Below are 25446 nucleotides of genomic sequence, written 5' to 3'. Positions count from 1 at the left end.
TGTGATGCTCCAAGACCATGGGAAAAATCAGCAATCAGAGGAGAGAGGAAGACAATGAAGGGAGAACAGAGTCCTGGCACGGTAGGGTACATGAAGCTGGACAGGTTGTCTCAAGAGTGCACTGGAGACCGGACTGCCTGCAGGGGTGCTGCCCTGGGTGATAAGGCCCAGAGAAATCTAAGACAAGCCCAGATCAAACAAGCATACCTGCTCAGTGCCTTTCCTTCTATGTATGAGAATGGGAAGCCTTACAATGAAAATGAGTACCTAGTGAAATTCACAGCAAGGCATGAACGGTATCAAGGGCCTTTGAGGGCGGGATCTGAGATGGCAGAGATCAGGAATCAAGTGGATTCTGGAGGGAGCACCACTGCAGGGCAGAATGGAGCCCCCAGAGTAGCCAGGCTTTGCTCAGGAGTGGCCAGTGGCCGCGCTTCCGCCTGCAGCCGCCAGAGGTCACCAGCTCCCGCTGCTGGAGCTAAAAGCCATCCAGCCTGCCCCTGCCTGGCCTTCCACAGACAGCACACCACCACGTTCACGGCCTGTCTCAAGCCCTGAGGCCAACATTGACTCGGAGAGGCAGAACTCTCAAAGAACATCTTCCGTGCCCTTGCCAGGGAAGGAGGGGAGCAGAGACCAGGGCTCAGGCCCCCAGCTTTTGCTTTCAGGAAGCTAGTTCTGAGCATAGCATACCTGGCTACTGTCAGCGCTCCAGCCTCTGCTCCCAGCTTCCTTCACAGGGGCACTTCCCCAGTAAGCATCTTTCCTATTCCTCCTTCTCCGTGTTGGAATCCAGCACTGGGCAGGCAGTCCCACACCAAACCACCTCCATCCAGAATGCCAGGCATGTTTTGTTTAAACCTTCAAGAGTTGAGTCTTCACACTGATCTACAGCAAACTCAGAAGATGCTTTGCCCCAAATTAAATACAGTTTGTGTTTTTAAAAAATTCTACGCTATCAACATCTCCTTTCTGCGTTACTTCAAGCCCCATCATCACTCTCCTCACTGCTTGCCAGAACCTGGATCAAAATCCTATCATCAGACCTTCCATCTAGCCTCTCTGTGTGCTCAAGTCGTCTCCACCAGTGCAAATCCAACCCTGCTATCCTCCTGCTTAGAGGGCTTTGCGGGCTTCCCATTGCCCCACGGACCAAGTCCACCCTCACAGCTGGCCCCACACGGCTCCCGCCCTTGGCACCTTCTCCTACGGCCTCTAGGAACTCTCGCTCCTTCAATACTGTGTGTGTCTGCCTGGCTCTGGGCCTTTCTGTGGGTGGGCGGTTCCTTCTGCTGCTGTGCCCGCCTTCCTCCTGGGGTGAACACGCCCCCATCTGCCTTCCTCCGGTCCTCTCCTCTCTCAGCGCTGGCTCTGCCTTCCTTGATGTTTCTGCCACACTCATCACATCAAAGACCAAGGTTTTAATTCTATGACTCTGGGACCTGGCCAGACCATGAGCTACCTGAGGACAGGGAGCTGGACCAAAATGTATCCATCACTCCAGAGTTATCCCAGAAATATATATACTATTTAGCACTTGGCCCAATCAGTGTTTGACGAATAAGCCAATCTTTGCAATGAAGGTTAAATCATACAACACAATACAAAGCGGACCAGCTCTACACCAGTACAAACGCTTCAGGAAAGGACCAGCCTCCAGCTGTTTCTATTCTTGGTAGAGGAGCCACTGAGATGACAAAGGTGTGTGTGTGTGTGTGGGGGGGGGGTGTTGCTGACCTCCCCCCATCCCTTACACACAGCACCTCATTCACCTTTGCCATGCACACGGAGCACTGCTAGGTGCTAGGTGGTGTCTGTGCCCACACACGGGAGGTCGTTTCCTCCTCAGCCACAATTTATAGATGAGGAACCTAAGGCTTAGAAAGGTTGGCCCAGGACACTAATTCAGTAAAGTGAAGGGTGGCAAGGGGGCTTGACTCCAGGGTGCTCTAAGGGCAGGGCTCTTTACCAAAGCTCCAGCTCCACCCCACAAAGCTCCCCTGTCCAGCTTGGTCATCTCAGGTGCCCTCTGGACGCCTGCATCTTCTAACCTGCCCCTCTTTCCATCCTCGTACCCACCTACCCTTTCTCTTTCTACTCTTTCTTCTGTGGCTCATCACAGTAACCTCCATCTACTTCTTCAGGCCACCTGCTTTCCGACCCTCATCCTCTGCCTCACTCCTTCTTGCTTGAAACCCACACCTGCACCACTAGAGGCAAAAACTGGCCTCCGAATGTGTGCCCCCCCCACCCCTTGCCTGAGGGGCTGGATCTGTAAGCAGGAGCCCAGGGAGGGACTTCTGTGGAACGCCAGGCCACCTCTTCACTTCCCTTCTGATCAGGGTGTTCTTTATAACAACCTGGGACCTGACATGCAGGGGCTGTTTGTTGGTATGACTGTAATTGTTGCCTCTCACTTAAAAGAAATTTACCTTTCCCTTCTTGCCAGAGCACAGAGGACCTAGTTTTTTTTTTTTTTTTAATCACTTTTTATCACTTAGGACCTAGTTCTCTATTCCTAACTCTAATAATTGTAACAGGGAAAAAGAATTCCACCATGGCACATGGCACCCTGATTTCTCCTCAAGAACTCAAAAGATCATTATTTATACCTGCTGTTTCCTTTAGCATCAGAAAAATCTCTGTGAGGAAAAAGAAGGCATAGGAGCAGTTCTAGCTTCACAGACTCCTTCATTCGTCCACTCACTCAGCATGTATTCGTTTATGAAACATCTGCTGGACGCCAGATTCCATGCTAAAAGATGGGGATGCAGCAGAGGGCAAAGGAGGCTAAAGATGCAAATAAGTACCATGTATGATGGTGGCTCTTATACTGGCATCTTGAGTGTTAATGAGAGCTTAGAAGAAGGAGCATCTCAATCCGTACAAAAAGTCCGGGAAGGCTTCATGGAGGAAGCAATACTCATGCAGAGACTTTAAGCACATGTAGGGACAGGCATCACAGACTTAATAGACATGAGTTTCAGCAAACTCTGGGAGATGATGAAGGACAAGGAATCCTGGTGTGCTGCAGTCCACGGGATTCCAAAGAGTCCGACACGACTTAGCAACTGAACAACAAAAAGGGACAGGCAAGGAGGCTGCTGCTGTTAGGCAAAACAGCACACGCCAACACATGGAGGCATGCTGAGGAGCTTCAGTGAGATCGGGACACCTGGAATATGAAACGAAGGGGTTAAAACACTGGCAGTAGTAGTCAGACAAGTGGGGAAACGCCAGATCATATATCTCCCTCCAAAGGGGTTAAACTTCTGCCGTCAAACGCCCGAGAGCCACTGAAGAGTTCTGAGCAGGGCAGGGCCACTACAAGAATCAGGCTGTGGGATCTGGGGTGGTCAGAGGAGTCAGGTCACCTGGAGGGCCTGCAGTCCTTTGAGTCTCTAGAATTCTCCAGCCTCAGCCAAATCCTGAGATGACTCCCTACGTCCTGTGGGAGCTATCAACACTGAGCTATGGTCTTGCCCCCAGTTCACACCAATGCCAAGCAAAAGCAATAAGCCAGTTGCCTTTTTCCCAGGGCGCCTGGCAGAGCCTCTCAGTTATCACTTCCTGCTTCACGGAGCTTCCACAGTGCCCCCAGCCCTCAGCCCCCACTGCCCAGGAGGACACGCCTCCCATCCTAAGCACCCGCAGGAGCCCTGCCTCCTTGAGGAGGGGGGCCCTCCCCCCCACCCGCTGCCAGGCACATGCAGGGAAACTGAGAGCCTGCTGATTTTTCTTTTGCTCTGGCTCATTTTCCTTCTGGAGCAGCAGGCTCATCTCCTGCATTTTTAATAGCTGAGCACATTTAGCATTCAGCACACACGAGTGGGTTGATAAGGCCCAAAGAGAAGGCAACAAGCCATGCAGGGGAGGAAAACCTCCTCCCTGCTCCCACCCACATCAGTGGCTTTGCAAATTTGAGCTCCCCCATCGGCCCATCAAGCTGGACCAGGGAGGCTGAAGCGGCAGCAGGTGGAAAAGTCAGACACAAGAAGCTGGTCCCCTGGCAGAACAAAGACATAAGTAAAGAGGCAACTAGTCAGAGTTCCCTCTTAACTTCCACCTGGGAGCAAAACCCTTTTACTCACTTTCCTCCACCTTTTGGGCTCTGTGGACTTCAGGCAGGATATTCTCTGGCCTCTGGCTTCCCCAGGGGTGGTCCCCACTGGTGAACCAGAGGAGAGGGGCTCTGAGAGCCTGGGTGCTGGGCAAACCCTGAGTGCTGCCGGCAGAGGGGACAAAGGTGATAGCTCAGGGATGCCCTGTGTCCTCCTCTCTTCTAATGAAGTTGCTCTTTAACCTCTCGAGGCATAGAAGGGAGAAAACAGCAAGCCCGTGGACCATTTAACCTCATGTGAGATGGCAGGGGGTGGGCCTGAACTTATGAGCGGTGTTGTATGGCCAGACAAGTGAATTTGAACTACTTGGAAAAGGGCGTCCCTAACCTGCTGTAAACCTCATCTAAAAGCCATGGTCCCCACCTACAGGCACAGCTTACACTTTGGCCTTTGGATGCAGAGCTCCTGGAAGCAGGGAACAGAGCTCAGGCCGGGGACGCTCTGCATGACCAAAGTGGGTCCTCCGGCTCTGCTCCCACCGCACCCCCAGGAGCACCAGGTGAATATGAGAATGCAGGAGGGTTCCTTCCATTCGGGAATTTAGCAACTCCTGTCAGGAAGCATAACAGTAAAAAGATCTGAGAAGTTACCTTCACACACCTGTAAATCAAAGAACCAGAGGGACCCACCCAGGGTCACCTGGCCGAGGTGTTCAGGTCTGTGCTATCTGATAGAGCACTTAAGAGGAACTAGAGGAGAGGGGCTTAAGATGTGGCTGAGGATCTGACGTTAACTTTTATTTAACTTTAATTCACAATTTAAAAATAGGTACTTGATTCAGTTATTAGAAAATGTTTTAATTATATTTTGGAACAACTTGGGTATGCAAATCTATTTTATAATTGTTATCTATTAAAATGCAATCTAAATATGGAGCAAGTATTTCCAATGAAATTTTAGTGTACAAATTGAGATATGCTCTAAGCGTAAAACACACACAGGGTTTTGAAGATTTGGGGGAAAAAAATGAACTCTCTCACTGATTATATATCGATAATACTGTGGTTATATCAGGTTTAATAAAACGTTGTTCAAAATTAATTTCACTTATTTCTTATCACTTTTTTCGGCATGGCTACTAGAAAATTTCAAATTACATGTGTGGTACACATTATACATGATTGGATAGTGCCAGTCTAGACAATTCTAGATAAAGGGTTAACTGTCTCCAGGAATGGAAATCTTATGATCCTTTCCAATGGTCAGATCCATTTCATTCACTTCAACAAATATTTACTGACAAGGGTACTGTGTTTGCTGAGTGTGAGAAGCTGCTGTGTAGAAGGCCCTGCAATTACCACGGAGCAGAAGGAATACAGAGATCTCATCTACAGCATCACAGAGGCGTGGGCAAGGCAAAAATGAAGCAGCGGGGATTAGAAGGAGATGCCAGTATACCAAGTGGCTGGTAACAAGGAAGAGAATGAAAGAGAAAGGCTTTGAGAAGGTGGTCCCTGGGATACGCAGTGAAGAGCAGTGAGGGTTTGAGCCAGGAGAGAAGGGACCTGCCCCCCCAACCCAGTCCCCATTCTCCAGGGCCCTTCCCCTGGCCCCTGCTCTTCTCAAGCCCCGTATCTTGCTAGGGAAAATCCCATCTGTATCACTGCTTCAATGCCCACGTCTACGCTGACAACTCTCAAATCCCCACTCCCAGCCCAGGCTTCTTTCCCGATCTCTGGTTCCAGACACTCAATACCCAGCAGACATCTCCACGCAGATGTTTCTCAAACTCCACTGACTCCCTAGCTGAACTCCTCCTTTCCTCCCCACCCTAGACTCTGGTCCTTTCTGTCCTTCCCTTGAGGAAGTGGCAGGACCAGTCACTCAGCTATTCAAGCCAGGAACATTACCCTAAATTCTTGCTTTGTACTACAAACCCTAACACAACCAGCCCCAAGTCCTGTGGAGCTTTCCTCAGCACCTCTCACCTGCTCCCTCCCGCTCATGTCCACTGCTGCTGTCTGGGTCCAGGCTGTCATCACGCCCCACCGGGGTCATACAAAAGCATCTTCCCTGTTGTGGCCCCTCAAGCCACCTTCATGCTGCTGCCATGGGGATCTTACTACACCTTAAAACCACCCCTCTCACAGCTCCATGCAGCTTTCAGGGTGAAGCCCAAACTCCCGAATTTAGCTCATACAGAGGAATTTTATAATCTGGCCCTCATTCACCTATTCAGTTTCATCACCTGCCTCTCCTGACAAGCAAGTACGTCTGTATGTTCTGTTTCCTTTGCCTAGGACACCATCCCCATTTTCTTAAAAAGAAAAAAAAAAAAAAAATTTTAAAAAATTGTAGTTAAAAATATATTATTAGATTTATAAATGTATGTGTGTGTACATATATACATATACATACATACCTATATCAATATAAGATTTACCATTCTAGTCCAGTTTTCTTTGTCTAGTTTAATTCCTATTTATTCTTTAAATTCAGCTCAAGTATGGCCTCTTCTGAAAAACCTTTTCTGAGTCCTCGGCCTGGGTTAGGTGCCCTTCTTCTGTGCCACCAAAGTCTTAGCTCCTATCACACTGTGCTCTGTGTTGGCTCATGTTTCCTTTTACAGACTTCCTGTGACAGTGTGTCTTATTTCATTTTGTATCACCAAGGCACAGTGTACAGTTGTGCAGGTTGAGCACTGTACTAGATGTCAGGCTGAGGAAGTGAGTAAGGGATGATGGCCATTAGCCAACTGTGCTCTCTGGTCCAGGGCTGTATCCAGGCTTTTTTTTTTTAGCTTGCATGAAGGTGCCACAGGTGACAAGCCCTGTACATTCCTAGGGGCTACTACAGAGCTGGGACATAGTGTTACAGTAGGTGCTCATTAAATGTTAAACTGAATAAAGATGGATGGATGTTTTAGGTAAGGGGACCAAGGGGAGACATGGCGGGGAAGCTAGAGCAAGGGGATAGTATCAAATGATCACGATTGGATTAGGGGGCTTGCAGTCAGTTTGTAGAGGGTGTTTATAGATAAACCTCCTTCTAGAGGTAGGTGTTTGGCTTTTAAACGGGGACTCAGCCTTGCCTCTGCTTTCTCCTCACTTCAGGCACCCACTAGAATGTGATCTATGGTATATAATGGGCTGAGAGTCTAACTCAAACTCAGTAGATGATTAAGAAACTTGGAGAAGTTTTGGGGACTGTGAATTAAAAATTACAAAATATTCAGGCTTGAAAATAAGACTTAGAGAAGTTAAGTGACTTGTTTAGGGTCATGCAGAATGTTAGTGGCCAAGCTGGGACTTAAACTGGCTTTTCTTGTCTGTTGGCCAGTGCTTCTTCCACACAGCCCTCTAGGGAAGCCTTCCTGAACTGAGATAGGCCCTGGAAGCCGCCAAATCAACTATTCCCAGGCCTCCGATACACCTCGCTGGTGTTGGTGGGCAGGGGATGGACTGACCAGAGATGAGAGCAGTCAGAACGCTCAGCCTCACTGGTACTGCATCCCTTGATCTGTCTAGAATACCCACCTACTTGCAGTCAGGTAGGGTCACCCAGGACCTTTCTGCTCTTCACACAAGGTCAGTGCAGTAGTTTTTGGAGTCCTTTTCTCAGAATGGCTATTTCTCTCCTTGCAACTCTTTTGATATTCTTTCTTTGGACCCTGTCTAGTATTTTCAGATTCTCTCAAAACCACCTCCTGTCTCTAGGTGAAGGGGCCTTGCCCAGAGCAGGGCTTCATAAGTGCAGGCTAGTTGGTGTGACCCAAACGTGGTGGCTGATCTAATGCCAGTGGTCCCCCTGAAGCCTTGTTTCCTAGGAGAATCCTTGGTGCTGTGTCTCGCCCTTTAGGACCATGTTTATCATTTACAGCATTCACACTGTGATCTGTGACCCCCAAGATTCCTCCCAACTTACTCCCCATGAGCCTTGTCCCAGTTTCCCTCATTTAGTTGCTCCAGAGCTCATTTCTAGACTCTGAATCAATGGTTATCTTTTTCCATTTTCAACTTCAGTCTGAGTCTGAAGAACCACTTCTCTGCTTTTACCAGGAGATTTTTCTTCTCAACCTGTATCCCTGGTTATAGGAGTTCTGTCCTTTGGCATATGTGACAATAGTGATAATGATAACATGATCATCAAATATTTATTGAATGTGTGCCCAAATCCAGACATCACACCTGCTGCTTTTAAAAAAAACTTAGATTACTACATCCTCATGAACGTGAAAGTCACTTAACTGTGTCCAACTCTTTGCGACCCCATGGACTACACAGTCCATGGAACTCACCAGGCAAGAATACTGGAGTGGGTAGCCTTTCCTTTCTCCACTCTCCAGGGGACCTTCCCACCCCAGGGACTGATCCCAGGTCTTCTGCATTGCAGGTGGATTCTTTACCAGCTGAGCCACAAGGGAAGCCATCCTCAAGGGGATAGACAAAATCCCGTGGGGCAGAGATATCATTAACCACATTCCTCATTTACGCATGAGGAAAACTGAGGCACACAAAGATCGAGCCACTTGCCCAAGGTCACCAGTTGAGATCTGTATACAGGCAGTGATTCAGGAAGCACTTACATTAGGACACCAGATGATGCCTTGGCAAACAACCTTTCAGGTGCTCTCTGAGGTCACCACCAGAGGGACACTTATGCGACCAGCAGGCAGGCCCAGAGGCCACCAGTATCACTCATAGGCTAGGTCTTCCCTAACCAGTTACAGTCACATCCTACAGCATGGAGATCCTAACACTCGGAAGAGAACAAAGCCTGGCTGTGAACCATGGCTGCACGACAGGTGACTCCCCTTCTTGACAGCCATGTCTGAACCCTTCTTCTCTGTTGTGAGAGGCTCCCCAGTTGATCTGGCACAACTAGCTCTTTACAAAGTCATCATAATTTCCCACGTGCAGTGACAAACCACTTGATGATGACTTTCGTCCACAGCTTTCCCAGCTATGAACGTAAGTGCAATTAACTAGCATGAATTAACAGAAGACTTCTTCCTCTTTAAATAAATAGATGAACAATCTCCATACTTATCCCTCATCTGCCTTCACCAGGCCAGCAAGATAAGGCTGGAGGCTCTGTACTAAGCCGGTCCCTAAGGGCTCTTGGCATTTGAAGATACTCATCTCCTGCTTCCTGTCCTCGTTTTCCATTTGGTTTCCTATCTGTCCATTCCACAGGTAACCTTTCCTGACTTTTCCGTAAAGATGGAGATAAAAAAAAGTGAATTAAAAGCCTCTGATTTTTCAGTCACCTGCAGCCAGCCCTCTCCCACCCCATCAAAGAGGCGACATTCTCCTTGGATTTCCTCTCTTCCTCCTGTGGTCAGCTCCCAATTACCTGCCTCTGTTGGCAGTTACTTCACGGAGCGGAGACCAGGCTGCTTGTGATGGGGGCTCTGTGGGGGAGGCCTGCCTTCCAGGGCCCTGGGCAGAGCCACGGCCTCACTCCCCGCTGCGCGGACTGGCTGTGGTTTTGATTATTTATACCAACACTTCTCTTCACTGGGGCAGAAAATTGAGAGGTGACCGTATAACTGAGGAGTATTTCTCTGTTTACTCTCTTCTTAGACACAACGTGCCTCAGCTCTCAGGAGTGGAAAAAATCCCCGTCAGGCAGACAGTCCTTTAAGGTTCCCGGTTCTCTCCAGTGTTTAGGTTTCTTATCCCATCACGATGGTTTTCTGTCCCTTCTCTCCCCACTTCCCGAAATTCCTGGACAGGATGCCCAGGAACAAAGACAATGGGTAAGCACAGCTTCCTGTGGTTACAGGGACAAGCAGCGAGACAGTCAGCCAGCCGTCAGCACCCACCCGACACTCACCATGGTTTGTCCCTTGATCCCTTCGCTGAAAAGATTGTGTGCTGTTTGCTGCTGGAGGTAAGTAGATTGTCTTTGGGCGTTTTGAATGGCTTTGAGGAGCTGCTGGCAGAGTTATGGCCGCTGAGACAGGCTTTTGTTTTCACCTGTACTAGTGATGTCCTGGAATTGGAGGGTGGAGATGCCGGAGATGGAGAAGGTCTACACATTGAACCGTGTCTTCTCTCTACAGGGGAACAAAGAATAGAACTCAGCACGTCATCTGTAGCAAGTGAGTCACATGCATGCTGGTATACACAACAGGCAGAGAGCAGAATGCTGATCTTGCAGTGTTGGCCCCTGGAGCCTCCGTTCTGACTACAGTTTGCTTGACATCCTATCCCACCAACTAGTGGTGATTACCTTCTGAATTTCTGTATCATATGGCACACTGCACTCACACCACAGTTCTCACTGGAGGCATTTACCAGGCAATCCTCCAAAATCATTTTCATGGATGGGAACAGAGAGGGGATGCCAGATGTTACCTGGGCACAGTGAGAGAACCACACAACCCTGGTCATCCTCAGACAGCCACTCAGAGGCCACAGGGTCCCTCAGGGCAGTGAGGAGGGTAAGACTTTTAAGAGAGCCAACAGAAATTTCTCAAACCTGACCCCTAGTGCATGTTAAGTCATTTCAGTCATATCCGACTTTTTGCAACCCCATGGACTGCAGCCCGCCTGGCTCCCCTGTCCATGGGATTCTCCAGGCAAGAATACTGGAGTGGGCTGCCATTCCCTTCTCCAGGGGATCTTCCCAACCCAGGGATCGAACCTGCATCTCTTATGTCTCCTGCACTGGCAGGCAGGTTCTTTACCACTAGTGCCACTTGGGAAGAACCCTAGTGGGAGCACTGAAATCACGAGGGCCTGCAGGGCTGAATGAAAGGGTCCTCTAGATCTGGGAGGTGGCCAAGCATCTGTCCACATGTCCCTGTGGCCTCTCCAGGGCTCGCTGAGGCCCAGAGCCACAGGTGCCATGTGAGGACTTGCAGGAGCATGTAACAATGGAGGCAGAATCCACAGGAGCAGGGCCTGGACTTGAGCAGCCAGGTCCAGCTTCCTGGGGTTCCAGGGACACCAGACCTGCCCCACCTGTCCACCCTCAGTCATCTGTGGCCTCAACTCGACGGGTGGGATGAGGATGCTAACCAGGAGAGCAGGTACCCGAGGCAGAGCTCTAGTGCATACCCACTACAGTGGTTCCCATCTGTGATAGGGTAACAGATTCGACAAACATTAAAGACCCCTTCCCAAGAAAAATGCCCCCAAATTCTGTACACAAGTACAGGAAGGAATCCTGAACCCCCCAAAAGACAAATGCTCTGAAATCCTAAGCCCCTTCTGGCTCCCTCTTACCTACTACAGAGTCCCACATATGTAACAGTTAGTGCCTAATTACTATGTGTAAAATAAATAAATGAAATTATAACAGATATGCTAATGTGAAAGACCAGATATCAAAAAGCTGGACATCTGAGTTGAATGCGATAACGAACAAGATGAGCGCAAAGGTGGCAGATCCCACTGTCCCTCCATCTCCAACCTGAGTCTCAGGTTTTTCTCATTAGCAAGATATTTCTGGCCGCTATTCCAGGTACTCTGACCAGGAAAAGAAAGCCAGACTGACTCTGACTGCCAGGCACAAGTCTTTGGGGCTTCTCTGTGCTCCCTGGTCCCAGCAGGCTGCCAAGCTGTCACCAAGCAGACTGACTCTAGTCCTCTGAGGAAGTGGGAACTGGGAGGGGAAAGTGGGTTTTGGAGGATCATCTGATTGTTGGGTGTTTTTTGCCTGACCAGGGTTCACAGGTTGCCTGCACTGAGTAACTTTACTGGGGAGTCTTTCTTCACAGAATCAAGAAGAGGCCTTGCATACATGTGTAGTTCCCAGAGGCATCACACTGAAGGATTTGGAAACCAAGAGTTTTAGGACCTCTGTGTTGATGTAAAAGAGAGGACCCTGGGCTGAAAGCCAGGGGATTCAGGCTCCAATTCCAACCAAATCACATTATTAGGCTTATGACCTGGAGTTCACTAATAAACTTGCTCAGTTTCCATGCCTGTTTCTGTAAATGAAGTGGGTCCCTCGATGGCCTTGAAGGCCTCTTTCCACTCCATTATCATGAATACAAGGCACTCTTACACCTGTTCCTTCTCTTCCCATCTCTCGTGACTCCGGAATGTTATAGCAATAATTACAGCTAAAGTATTGAAATATCTTACTCAGGTGGGATCTTCCTTGGAGGAATTCATCTTTTGTAAAATTGCACCGGCCTTTACAACCCCTGTGAGACATGCAGGAAGCAGCCAGCCATCTCCACCCTCCTCATGGCTGACTGGCCAAAGACCCAGGGAGCACAAGGTGACTAGCCAAGGTCAGGGCCAATGGTTGTGAGAGGAATGGGGCCTGTATGCTGTGGGCAGGGACTGAGCTGCTTCTCAGGAAGGCAGGAAATGGGGTGTACTGTGACCAAGATGCGAAGCCAAGAAATTAGGAAGTGCAGGACTTAGAATCACTGAAGGTTAGAACTGAGTCTTAAAAAATCAGCTCATTTGATCTGCTTGTTGACAGATAAGGTTATCAGTGAGAGAGGTTACCAGTTACCAGTCTGCAGGGTTAAGACCAGAACCAAGCCTTCGCACTTCAAATTCATAGCTGTTTCTGCCCCTCAGAAATGTCTTGTTTAGCAATTTTTTCTATTGGCAGAAGTTTCCAAAACTAAAATAAGATGCATGAGACAAGTGCTCGGGCCTGGTGCACTGGGAAGACCCAGAGGGATCGGGTGGAGAGGGAGGTGGCAGGGGGGACCGGGATGGGGAATACATGTAAATCCATGGCTAATTCATTTCAATGTATGACAAAAACCACTGCAATGTTGTAAAGTAATTAGCCTCCAACTAATAAAAATAAATGGGAAAAAAAAAAAAGACTTGATTTTCACCACTACTGCTTTGGATTTTTCTGCAGACTTTATTCACTCATTTGCACTCATGTACTCAAGCTGGTAGAAGGGGTGGGGGGAAAGGATGTGCAGAAATATTCCTCTGTTCTGGTGGGGGAGATAAACCTTCAAAATGAAGAGAGTTTTTATTCTGTTAAACTAAGAGCTGAAATAATACAAGTGAGCAAGATAAATCAGAAGGAAGAGTGACCTTAAGGACAAATGAATGGGCCAGATCAGTGATTACAAGATCACCCCCAGAGAATGACAATTACTGACCCTGCCAAAACATTCTGCTACTAAACTTACAGAAAAATTAAACCAATAGATAAGCTTTTTCTTCTCTAAGAGAGAAAAATGCTCACACACACACACACACACACACACACACACACACAATACACATATAGGTTTTCCACGTGGCTCAGTGGGTAAAGAACCCATCTGCAATGCAGGAGACACAGGAGATGTGGGTTTGAGTGTGGCAAGCCACTCCAGTATTCTTGCCTGGAGAATCTCATGGACAGAGGAGCCTGGTGGGCTACAGTGCATAGGGTCACAGACAGACATGACTGAAGCGACTGAGCACATACGCGCGTGTGTGTGTGCGTGCTCAGTCCACATATATATTCCGTTCTCCAGGGACTCTTTCTGACCCAGGGATTGAACCCAGGGTCTCCCACACTGCAGGCAGATTCTTTACTATCTGAGCCATGAGGGAAGCCATATAATTTTTTCCTGAATGGCCAACTGAAAGAACAAATTGTATACAAGAGAATACTCATCAAATTTGGAAGACAGCCCTTCACCCTCCTTTTATTTTAACTGGGAGATTTCTGTATCATAATAAAGAGATTGAAGCAGTGTTTCCTATTTGCAAAACTGTCCCGTGTTGATCAGAGGGAATTAAATCTGTCACATCTTCAAGGTATTCCACAAACAGACCTGTACTTCTGTCCCTTCAGCTTTGAGAAGGAGCTTACCAGCCATAGTGCAGGTGACAAAGCCTATGTAAGTGGGGAAACAGTGTCAAAGTGATTGGAGCTTCACTTAGAAGATAAGCATCACACTTACTTCATTTGGGTAAACTTTTGAAAATGGGTAGCACTGATGTTTGGGTAGGGCAGAGTAGATTTTTGAGTAGATTTTTCAGAAAGATGTAATACCTATCCAATCTGTTTCTCTAGTCTGTGACAACCTTGTTGGAGAAGTGGGTGGGCTGGTGATGGGAAAGACAGTCTTAGTTTCTTGTAGAAAGATGTTGCCAGGCAGGTGGAACATCTTTGGGTAAAGTGTTCTATATTTACATCACAATCATTCTGATACAAAAACTCACCTACTTTGGGTTTACTCATCCCCACCCCTACCCTTCACCCCCCCCATCCTCGTTTTGGTCAAAGGATTGCCTCAGGTGGATCCCTATAATTATTCTAATTACATTTGCTTTGCCCAGAAACAGTTTAAAGAACATTGTATTTTTTACCCGCTATTAAAGTATTCTATTGATAAATCTCAGAGAAAAAAATCCTTTTCCTCCAAATTTTCTCATTCTTTGTTCATATATATAGATGCATCAACAAAACTGCAATCAATCGATACCTTGGATTATTTTTTCAACTTACATTATTCTACTTATATATTTCTAATTCCCATATGTATGTCATTTTAAATGGTTAGGTAATATTTAATTAGGGCTTCCCTGGTGGCTTAGACAATAAAGAATCTGCCTATAATGCAGGAGACCTGGGTTTGATCCCTGGGTCAGGAAGATCCCCTGGAGAAGGGAATGGCTACCCACTCCAGTGTTCTTGCCTGGAGAATACTTAATCACTGACATGTTGTAGACTACTTAGTTTTTCCTCTTACTACTTCCTGTCTGACTTTTTTTTTCTTTCTTCTTTTTTTTTTTTACAATTTAGTTAAAAAGTCATTGAGGATTATTTCTTTGAGGTGTCGTTCCCAAAGTGAAAAAGGCTGTAGTTCTTAAAACACATTTCTTTTTAGACTATGGAACAGAAAGACCAAACCAATCTATTGTGCTGAGGCTGACTGTGAGTACCAGTTACCTACCCAAGTGAAAACAGGAAATCACTGTCAAGACACTCATGCAGAATTAAGTGTCCGCTACATCAATAACAGTCTCAGTGGTTGATGTTGGACCAACAACCTCTGCTCTTACCCTTTTTGTCCTTTGACCAAAAATAATAATAACTTACTAAGATTTTTCCATGTGCCAATGGAAAGAATTCTATGAAAGAAGAACTCTATGAAACACCTGGATTCTCTTATAGTATTGAGTTCTTACAACACTCTGAGAGATGTACAGTTATTATATCAGTTCTATAGAAGAAGAAACTGAGATCAGAGAGACCAGCTGACTGAGTTCATGGAGCTAGGAAACACTACACCTGGGGATGTCTTCAGAGGCTGGCCTCTGTAACCTTGAGTCCTGGTAGATGCTGCAGTGGGCAGGGAGCACCTAGAGGGCTGCTGGACACACCTCTCCTCCCCAGTGCATATGGGCATTTCAGCAGGGCACCTGACTGCCCCAGGGAGGGGGGTGGAACACCTAATTGGCAGCTTTTAAGGTATCAGCCAGCCACAGCCTAAGACCTCAACCCCAAAGAGTTGGGGACCCTGGGACCAAAGAAAAAAACAAATCCTTTTACTGTTTTGCATTTCCATCACAGGAAATTCGGAGCCCTGTCTCTGTCACCGACTGTTCTAAGACTACCTGCTTCACTGTGCATGGTTAGGTGCCACCATCCAGGGTGCCATCCCAGAGACCAGATGAGCAGGGGGCTGGCAGACACTATGTGAGGAGTCCTGGTGTCTCCACAATTCTCTCCCTGTACTCTCCACTGGGAAAAGTCTACCAGGTTCTCAGGCGATTCTACTTCAGTAAAAATTCTAAACCCTCCCCTCCCCCTAGGCTTATTCACTGAGATATTTTTATACTCAGAGCATCAATGTCCTGCATTTAAAACCTTAGCACAGACGCCTCATGAATGGCCAAGCCAGCTGCCAACACCCAATGTGGTTCCCTGTATCAGTTTTAGAAAGAACTCATTGGGAACTTTCCAATATGGTGTTTAAGGGGTCAATTCCCCCCAGCCCCCCAACAGAGTGTGTGCACACACCACAGTCACTTGTGGCCCGACACGCCTGTGTAAGGTCGCTTGGCCTGAGGCCAGCTCCTGGCTTGCTCCTCGGACAGTGCCGAGTCCCTCTCGGCCCCCAAATCTGAGAGCAGGTGTTTGGCAAATCATTTGCTGGGTTCTATTTTCTCAAGGGATTCTATCTGCTTTAGTAGTTGGAATCAGGATGCTTTCCTCTGAACTTCCAAAAGTAAACTGAAGCTGGAGTGTGAGGGGCAGAGCCCAGGCTTCAGCCTGGGGAATCATGCAGGCTGATGAACCACCTAGCTGTATCCTGTGACCACTCAGTGAGGCAGTGGGGCAGGTACTCCCCCAGTTTACAGCTGTGGACACTGAGGCGGGCTGCATTTGGGAAACCCGTCGGAAGTCTGTGAAGACTCGGAAGTGGAGAGCAGGGTGTCAACATGTGAGCTTGTGGTCTCATCTGCCACAGTTGTAGCAGGGCACTAAATATAGTGTGCCGGGGTGGTTAGAAGGGGGATATTGAATCAGCCTTCCTCAGTGGGGAGGAAATGAAGAAACAGGAAAGTCAAGTGACGAGGCAGGCGGAGAGTGGCAGACAGAACCGTGCCAAGCCGCTGTGTCGGGAGTGCTTGTGAGCTGCCCGGGAGCCCCGTCCATCCTCAGGTCGAGGCGGGGGGCGGGGGCAGGCTCTTTAAAAAGCTGTCAGGGCCTGCGTGGCTGGGAGCTGTTCCTTCAAGCGGGGGTGCCTGTCACCAGTTTGCCAGTTAGCTTAGACTAGATCTTCTTTACCTCTCTTCACCTGCTACCCATCCAGGCAATGCGCATCAGTTGGGGCACTTTGACAAAAGGCACTGTGGGCCAGGGCCTACACTGCTCACGTCAGCCCAACTCTCAAATCCCCCCAAAGGGCTGCATTTGTTTCTTGACCATCTGGTTCCCCTGTGCCCATTCACTCAGTTAGGAAGAGGAGCAGTGCTTTTGGGTGCCTACCCTGTGTCAGGCACTGAGCAAGCTGCTTTTACATCTACAAGTTCATGTATACTCTACCCAACAACCCCTCAAAGTGGTACTGTTAGCCTCCTTATTACAGATGGGGAAATTAAAACTTAATGAGATTATGAAACAAGACCAAGGTCACACCGACCTTGGCAGTCGGAAGGAGAGCCCAGGCCTGCCTAACCCCAGAACCAATGCTTTTTGTACCTCTGGGATGCCCTTTCTTCTCCGCACGTAAGCCATCCAACCTCTCGGAAGAGTCTTGACAAAGCATCTCCCATTTTCAGAGCTGGCCTGGCATACAATGCTGAAGTCAGAAATAACTTGGGATGCTTTTTACCTCTCCCTCTCAGTAGCATCCCCCTTTCACCTCTCTTCTATTAGTTATGTATACTCAGGTGTACATTTCTGGCATCAAGCACTGCTGGGTAGGATTTGGGGAGTCCCAGGGACTTTCCAGAGCCCTGAAGTATTTCCATCAGCCACCAAGGATATGCTCACTAGACACTTAGCCAAGCTGAAAGAGAAACCCCCACCACCACCGCCCCCAGCAGTGTAGACCAGTGGGGAAACAAACACATGTACACACTGCTGGGGGTACTTTCAAGGGACGACAGTTCTCTCGAGAGCAACCTCATGCTGACGACAGCAGTTAAAAAGCATTCACAGCATTTGATCTGGTAACCTGGTAATTTTAGTCTGGAAAATAGACCTCAAGGAAATATCCTCCCCTAAGAAAAGTTCAAAGATAGTCTCAGCAGCACTGTTTAGAATAGTAAAAAAAAAAAAAAAAAAAACCACAATCTACCGGATCTATGATAAAATAACTGAAAAGGACAGGTATGAGGGTTATCTCAACCTAAGGAAATGTGTGAGACAGTATTACCCAAATTCACAAGAAAATAAAAAATATCACCAATATCTGCAAACACTAAACATTACTCTATAAAAACAAGAAACATTATACATATATATATATATATATATATATATATATATATAAACAGATGAAAAGTGAAAGTGAAAGTCTCTCAGTTGTGTCCAACTCTGTGACCCCATGGGCCATACAGTCACGGAATTCTCCAGGCCAGAATACTGGAGTGGGTAGCCTTTCCCTTCTCCAGGGGATCTTCCCAACCCAGTGACTAAACTCAGGTCTCCTCCATTGCAGGCGGATTCTTTACCAGCTGAGCCACCAGTGAAGCCCAAGAATACTGGAGTGGGGAGCCTATCCCTTCTCCAGAGAATCTTTCCAACCCAGGAATAGAACCAGGGTCTCCTGCATTGCAGGCAGGTTCTTTATCAGCTGAACTAGCAGGGAAGCAGTGGAATATAAAACAGATATGTATCCATATATCTGTTACTATATATACGGATACATAACATAGATAGATGAGGAAAAAGGAAGATACAGGATGGCTCTGATTTTGTTAAGCTTGTTTTTTAAATCCACACAAGAAAAAAGAAAAACACACAACAACAACAAACACTAATACATTCTTAACCAGAGAGGCCAAAAGGGGAGAAAACAGCTGCAAATTCAACAGGAGGAAGGAGAGAAAAGCATATGTTAGAGTCGCGCCTCATTTGTTCACTCATTCATTCACTCATTTTTCTTTCCTAGCATCTCTCTGGCACTGAAATACAATGGCAGTGATAAGACAGACACTGCCACGGCCCGAGGGTTCCCTCATGAAGAGGAGACAATCTCCAGATCCAGGTTGACCACCACCTGGTCATTCTGAGAGTAGCGAACAGGGTTCCCACGGGAGGTGGGCTGAAGAACTTAAGGCCAGTGTATAGCCCATCTGCCCCTGGGGACAGAGCTGTCATCCTCACCTTTTACTGCCCCAGCTGCTCCCACGTGTCCAGAGCCAATACAGTAGTGGAGGGGTTGACAAGAAGTCCCACCGGTATGGTATTAACTCCTCCGTCAGGGTGATCTCTGCCCCATCCACCAACATACCCACTGTGCAAGTCACATGAGGGTAACAGTGCCACCACAGTTCAGGGGAAAACTAGCGGCTTCCAGCTTTATGATAAGCTGTCGGATTCTCCCTTAAGATGACGCAACTGACATCATCCCTGCCCCAGGGACACCAAGGGGATAGGAGCGGCAGACAGCTGGACACTGGGCAAAGCTGGGGTATCTCTGGCGGGAAGACCCAAGGACAGGGGGATTCCCAATGTCTAAGATACCTCAACAGCTGGGCTGAATCTTCCCAAGACTGTCTTGAGGCAACGTCAGTGGCCTTTACCCAGGTGCCCTGGCTAAGCACACTGAAATCCCTGGCCCTGATCTCAGGCATGTGCGGTCCATGCCTCAAGGAAGGGCCGGAGGATCCCAAGGTGAGAGGCTGGGAAAGTGCCTAGGCCACCATCCACCTGAGACCGCTCAGTGCCACCCAGACCTCCTCTTCTTGGGAGAGCAAGGCCAGGGCCCCCAAACCTGTATTTTAAAAAAGATTCCAAGGTGATTCTCTTGTTCTGCACCAGCTTCAGGAGTCATTGGAAATGTGGACCAAACACTGCTGTCTTTGGAATCAGAAAGATCTGGGCTCATATCCCAGCTCTGTCACTCATTAGCTGTGACTCGGGCAAAGAACTTAACCCCCTGGGCCCCAGTTTCCCTACCTATACAATGGGGACAATAATGCCCACGTCATACGGTTACAACGGGGCAGGTGCCCCATAGCACCTTGAGGGCCCCACCTGAGCACACGCCCCATGTTGTAATTGCTGGTTCACTGGTCCAGGAGTCCTGTCACTGGATGCATCAAGGGCAGGTGTCTTGCGCCCTCTCTTGTCCCTGGCATTCAGCCCAGGGACTGGCCCCGATATGCACTGCATTTGCTGTTGAAGAAATGAGCCTGTAAGGATTGATAATACATGGAAGGTGGTTGCCCTGGTGACAACTCACAGTAGGAACTTCATACGAATCCCCTAATACCTGAAAATGAAGACTTAAAAAAAAAGCCAAGAAGTAGGTTTCCTGGGAGAGCAGTTCTCCACCTTCTCCCTGCCCCCTGAATTAAAACTATTCCATTTATAAGAATGCTCTGGGGGCACACTGTTTAAAAACACAGGCTGAATAAGGAGAGGCCAGGGCTGCTTGATTCCTATCTGTACCAACCTTCAGTTTCAGGAGTGCAGGCCACAGTCTCTACAACAGAAGGTGCAAAGTCCCAACTCACTGCTAAGCCCGCGGTGTCACTCAGAACCACTCACCCGCAGGCTGTCGTGGTCCTGAAGCAGCCACTAATAACGGAACCATTTCTGTTCTCCTTGGAGTGGCAGTTGGCAGAGGCAAACAGGAAGTTGTCTTGAAATAGGGTGTGGCTTTGCCCTGTCAATGTACGCGCGCAGAGACACCACTTGTTTTTTCCCCCCTCCAGCCCTTTTCTCTTTCCCTCTGCTCCCCTTTTTTTTGAAGGAGCAGAAGGTCTGAATTATTTCAGTGAAAAGTTTGTTTGTTTTTTTCACATGATTTAAGATCAAACATCATCACCATACAAACAAAACCCAAGGGTAGAAAGGAGTCTAAAATACAGCAAGGGTCTATTTCACTATCATTAGCCACTTGCTTGTGGCACTGAGTTAGTCCCTGGTTATGCAAGAGGGGGCAGGAGCCCTCCCTTGGTTTTCCTGGGCACACGGGAAACCAGACCCGCTAGAAACCAGGCCAGGTGTGTTGCCAACCACGCTCGGGCACCGGCCAGTCCGCCAGCGAGCCGGCCGCCAATATGGACTCAGGGCCTGCTGTGCACACGCACTGAACCCAGGACCATCCACGAATAGCAAAGAAGGAAAAACACAGGTTGCCAGTTTCCAGCAATTTTTAACGTGGAGCAAGAGACCCGAAACATTTCTTAACAACGTTTGCATATAAAAATGAGTGGTGTTTTACCAAGAAAAATCAGTGGTGAGTAGATAAATGTATCAAGTGTGGTTGGAGCTGCACATAAATGCAGACAAGTGGGGGTGATGGACTGGTAAGGTTCAGTGTCACTGCTTCCTGGGGCTAGGAGAGGTGTACTAGAAAATTTTCCACTCTATTCCTCCCCAGGCCCCGAGGCTGGCGCCTCCAGAAGGCCTGTCCAAAATAGACTGGTCCCCAACCCAGCCTCCTACTCCTGACCTCTTTCTCAGGCAGCTCCTCTCCCCACTCCATGCCTCAGCCCTGTCCCAGCGCCAGCCCGCAGCCCAGGAGCACCGTCTAAGCTCAACCTCGGACTTGCTAAATGGATCGCGGGCTGACAGCACGCTCCGCCCGCTGTGACCTGGGCCCGGCCCCATGCCATCCTGTGTGGCAAGTGTGCCCTGCGCTCACACTTACACATCCAGGGGAGACAGCCTGGCCATTTGGGTAAGGAGGCTGAGCCACTGACACGCTGGGCAGCGCGACTGTGGGAGCTGTTTCCTGCCTCCTGGCTGAGGGCCCTGGCCAGTCAGAACGCACGACTTCCCCTTTAAGAGAGCACGCCCAGATGCGATTAGGGAAAGGCAGAAAGAAAAGCCCGGAATGGCCAGGGCTGTATCCTGAATTTGGCAGATGAACTTGGGTTTGCCTGAGCAGCACTCACAGGAGGTGTGGTCGGAGGAGGCAGCGTCCTCAGGGGAGGATCGGAGCAGCCACTGGGTGGGAAGGGCCGGGTGCCTCCTGCAGCTCCACTGCACGATGGCCCCTGCAGGTTGCGTGGGCCCCTGGCCCGGCCTGGTCCCCGCGCCTGCAGGAACCTCAGGCCTTTCCGCTCTCCTTTCCCTCAGGGCCTGTCCGTCCTCACGGGCAGAGTCCACTGCAATACCCAGCACTAGGCTTTGGAGAGACGTCATTATAAAGATCGAAAAATACTTCTGTATTTTTGTCCAAAAACACTTTTGGACATTTTTACTGTGAATTCAAGTGGAGAGTTTTTATTCATTCTTTATATTTAGAAAGTTTATTCCTTGATCTTGGCAGGAGACAGTGGATTTGGGAGACAGGGGAAGGGGATGTCTAAAAAAGACAATGGATCCCCGAATGTCACATGTTGTATGATTCCATTGATACAAAATACCCAGCATAGGTAAATCCATAGAGACAGAAAGCATATTAGTGATTGCCAGGGGCTGGGGAAGCAGGGAGCGGGGAGTGATTGCTTAAGGGGTACAGGGTCTCCTTTAGGGGTGGTAAAAACATTTTGAAGTCAGGTAGAGGTGATGGATGCACAACACTGAACAGACTGAGTGCCACTCAACCACAATTCAGGGCTTTAAGATGATTAACTTTGTTATGTGAATTTTACCTCTATTAAGAAAGAAAAAGAGCAGTATAGTGTGTTTTAGGTATTTTTATCTTCTACTAGGATCTCTCCTGTGTTGCTTGCAACATTTCTTTGTAAAACTTGCCTATTAATCTTAAGTTGACCCTGGCACAAGAGTATACCCCTTTTAGCAAGAAGTAAAAACAAACCTTTAAGACACAAAAGCTTTCCAAGATGCAGAAGTATGCCTCTACTGGAGAATTTCAGACTGTGGGAAGACAGCATCATCTCAGACCGTGACACATAAGCTGGGCAGTGCTGACTTGGCCTTTGTAAGGCCACCTCAGGTTGGGACTGTCTCCAGCGGCTTGACCATATAACCAAAGCCAGAGAGAGAGAGTCTCCCATAGGAGAATTATTGTAGGAGAACATGATTTTGGGTCTCTAACTTTAGGCTTCCTTTTCTCCTCTTGCAGAGTTTCTTCCCAGAATATAGGAAAACCTGCTTCTGGCTGGAGAGGGCTGTGCTGCTTGAGGAGGCGGGACTGGCTTCTATAATTCCATTTCTTTGGTGTGGAGCCAGTGGGAATCAGAGAGTGTGGTCTGACCACCCACCTATCCCAGCCCCACTGGAGGGGGGCTGGAGACAGGCTGCTCCCAAGAGTAACCCTGTGAGCCTCCAGACCCTAGGCCAGTGGGTCAAGGGCTCACAGGCACACTCCCCCCACTCAGGGGACTGTCAGGAGGAGGCCTGCTGGATGTTGCAATACCCAGAAGAAACACAGATGAAAGGGTAGGCCCCGTGGCCTGGGAGCCTGAGTCTTTCCAGAAACATCTGTGAATAACTTTTCTATGGTCTGCTGAGAGCTCCAGGAAGACCTGGAGGACAGAGATGTCACAGCTTCCATGGGGCTGCTCTCTCCCAGAACCCTCTGCTCCTTCTGGTATATTTCCCCTGCCTCTCTCATCCTGTTTTCTCTCCTCATCTCAGGTACCAGGTAATAAGTAGGTGGCCTAGCTTTTCAGGAAATAGATAAGATGGGGACTTCCCTGGTAATTCAGTTGCTAAGACTCCAAACTCCCAAGGCAGGGAGCCTGGGTTTGAGCCCTGGTAAGGGAACTAAATCCCACATGCCCCAGCTAAGAGTTCACACCCACCAACTAAATATTCCACATGTCACAACTAAAAGAACCTGCATACTGCAAACAAGATTGATGATCCCACGTGTGGCAACTAAGATCTCGCACAGCCAAAGAAATAAACAAATATGCTTTTAAAAAAGAAAAAGAAGATGGGGACTTCCCTGGCAATAAAGCAGTTAAGATTGTCCTTCCACTGCAGGGGGTGCAGGTTCAATCCCTGGTTGGGGAACTAAGATTCTGCATGCCAAGTGGGGAGGCCAAAAAAGGAAAAAAGAAGATGCAACATATATACTACTCTGGCACCTCAGGAGCAGCAAGTTTAGAACCTTAATTCTAAACACACAGACAGCAAGGCTGGGCTTCTCTGGTGGTTCAGTGGGAAAGTATCTGCCTGCCAATGCAAGAGATGGGTTTGATCCCTGATCTGGGAAGGTCCCACATGCTGAGAAGCCCGTGCGCCACAACTATTGAGCCTGTGCTCTAGAGTCCATATTCAGCAACAACAGAAGACACCGCAGTGGGAAGCCCATGCACCATGACTAGCGAGCAGCCCTTGCTTGCTGCAACTAGAGAAAAGCCCTCACAGCAACAAAGGCCCAGCACAGCCAAAAATAAAAAATAAAATTTTATATGTATAAACAAGCAGGCTCAGCCCAGTTTAAAAATGGGCAAGGGATCTGAACACACATTTTTCCAAAGAAGATACACATACGGTCAATAATCACATGAAAAGATGATCAACATCATTAGTCATCAGGGAAATTCAAATCAAAACCACAATGAGATACCACTTCACACATATTAGAATGACTATGTATATAAAAACAACAACCAAAAAACCCCAAAACGGAAAATAACAAGCGTTGGTGAGGATGTGGAGAAATTGGAACCACTGGGCACAATCTGTGGGAATGTAAAATGGTACAACCTCTATGGAAAACAGTGTGGTGATTCCTCAAAAAGTTGAACATGGAATCACCATACGATTCAGGAATTCTTCTCCTAGAGTACAAACCCAGAAGAAATGAAACCAGGTACTCAAACAAATTCCTGTATATGAAGGCTCACCACAGCACTATTAGCAAGAGCCAAATGGCTCAAACAACCTAAATGTCCATCAGTAGATGAATAAATAAATTGCAGTATATACATAATCAGTTCAGTTCAGTTGCTCAGTTGTGTCCGACTCTTTGCGACCCCATGGACTGCAGCATGAAGGCTTCCCTGTCCATCATGAACTCCCGGAGCTTATTCAAACTCATGTCTATCAAGTCAGTGATGCCATCCAACCATCTCATCCTCTGTTGTCCCCTTCTTCCACCTTCAATCTTTCCCAGCATCAGGGTCTTTTCAAATGAGTCAGTTCTTCGCATCAGGTGGCCAAAGTATCGGAGTTTCAGCTTCAGCATCAGTCCTTCCAATGAACATTAAAAGACTGATTTCTTTTAGGATGGACTGGTTGGATCTCCTTGCTGTCCAGGAGACTCTCAAGAGTCTTCTCCAACACCACAGTTCAAAAGCATTAATTCTTCGGTGCTCAGCTTTCTTTATAGTCCAACTCTCACATCCATACATGACTAATGGAAAAACCATAGGTTTGACTAGATGGACCTTTGTTGGCCAAGTAATGTCTCTGCTTTTTAATATGCTGTCTAAATTGGTCATAACTTTTCTTCCAAGGAGCAAGCATCTTTCATGGCTACAGTCACCATCTGCAGTGATTGTAGAGCCCCCCAAAATAAAGTCACTGTTGAAGTGAAGTGAAGTGAAGTCGCTCAGTCGTGTCCGAATCTGTGCAACCACATGGACTGTAGCCCACCAGGCTCCTCTGTCCATGGGATTCTCCAGGCAAGAATACTGGAGTGGGTTGCCATTTCCTTCTCCAGAGGATCTTCCCGACCCAGGGATCAAACCCAGGTCTCCCGCATTGCAGGCAGACGCTTTAACCTCTGAGCCACCATCTTACTGCTATTCAACCATAAAAAGAAATGAAGAACTGATACATGCTACCATATGAATGAACCCAGAAAACCCTATGCAAATGAAAGAAGCCAGGTACAGAG

General features: G+C 48.0%; 1 protein-coding gene across 11 annotated transcripts in view; it reads right to left on the bottom strand.

Moving 5' to 3' along the window:
* The window catches only part of ATXN7L1 (ataxin 7 like 1), a 251977-nt gene that overhangs the window by 37288 nt on the left and 189243 nt on the right, over window positions 1-25446 (bottom strand). For 6 of the 11 annotated variants that reach the window (XM_020888568.2, XM_020888569.2, XM_020888578.2 and 3 more), the window contains one exon: window positions 9900-10122. In XM_020888568.2, coding sequence (XP_020744227.2) covers window positions 9900-10122 — 223 coding nt within the window. The other 5 variants (XM_020888576.2, XM_020888572.2, XM_020888574.2 and 2 more) reach the window with 5 other exon arrangements.

Source organism: Odocoileus virginianus, chromosome 1, assembly GCF_023699985.2.
Source record: "Odocoileus virginianus isolate 20LAN1187 ecotype Illinois chromosome 1, Ovbor_1.2, whole genome shotgun sequence".
Lineage (NCBI taxonomy): Eukaryota > Metazoa > Chordata > Mammalia > Artiodactyla > Cervidae > Odocoileus > Odocoileus virginianus.
This window is presented reverse-complemented; position numbering and strand designations above follow the sequence as displayed.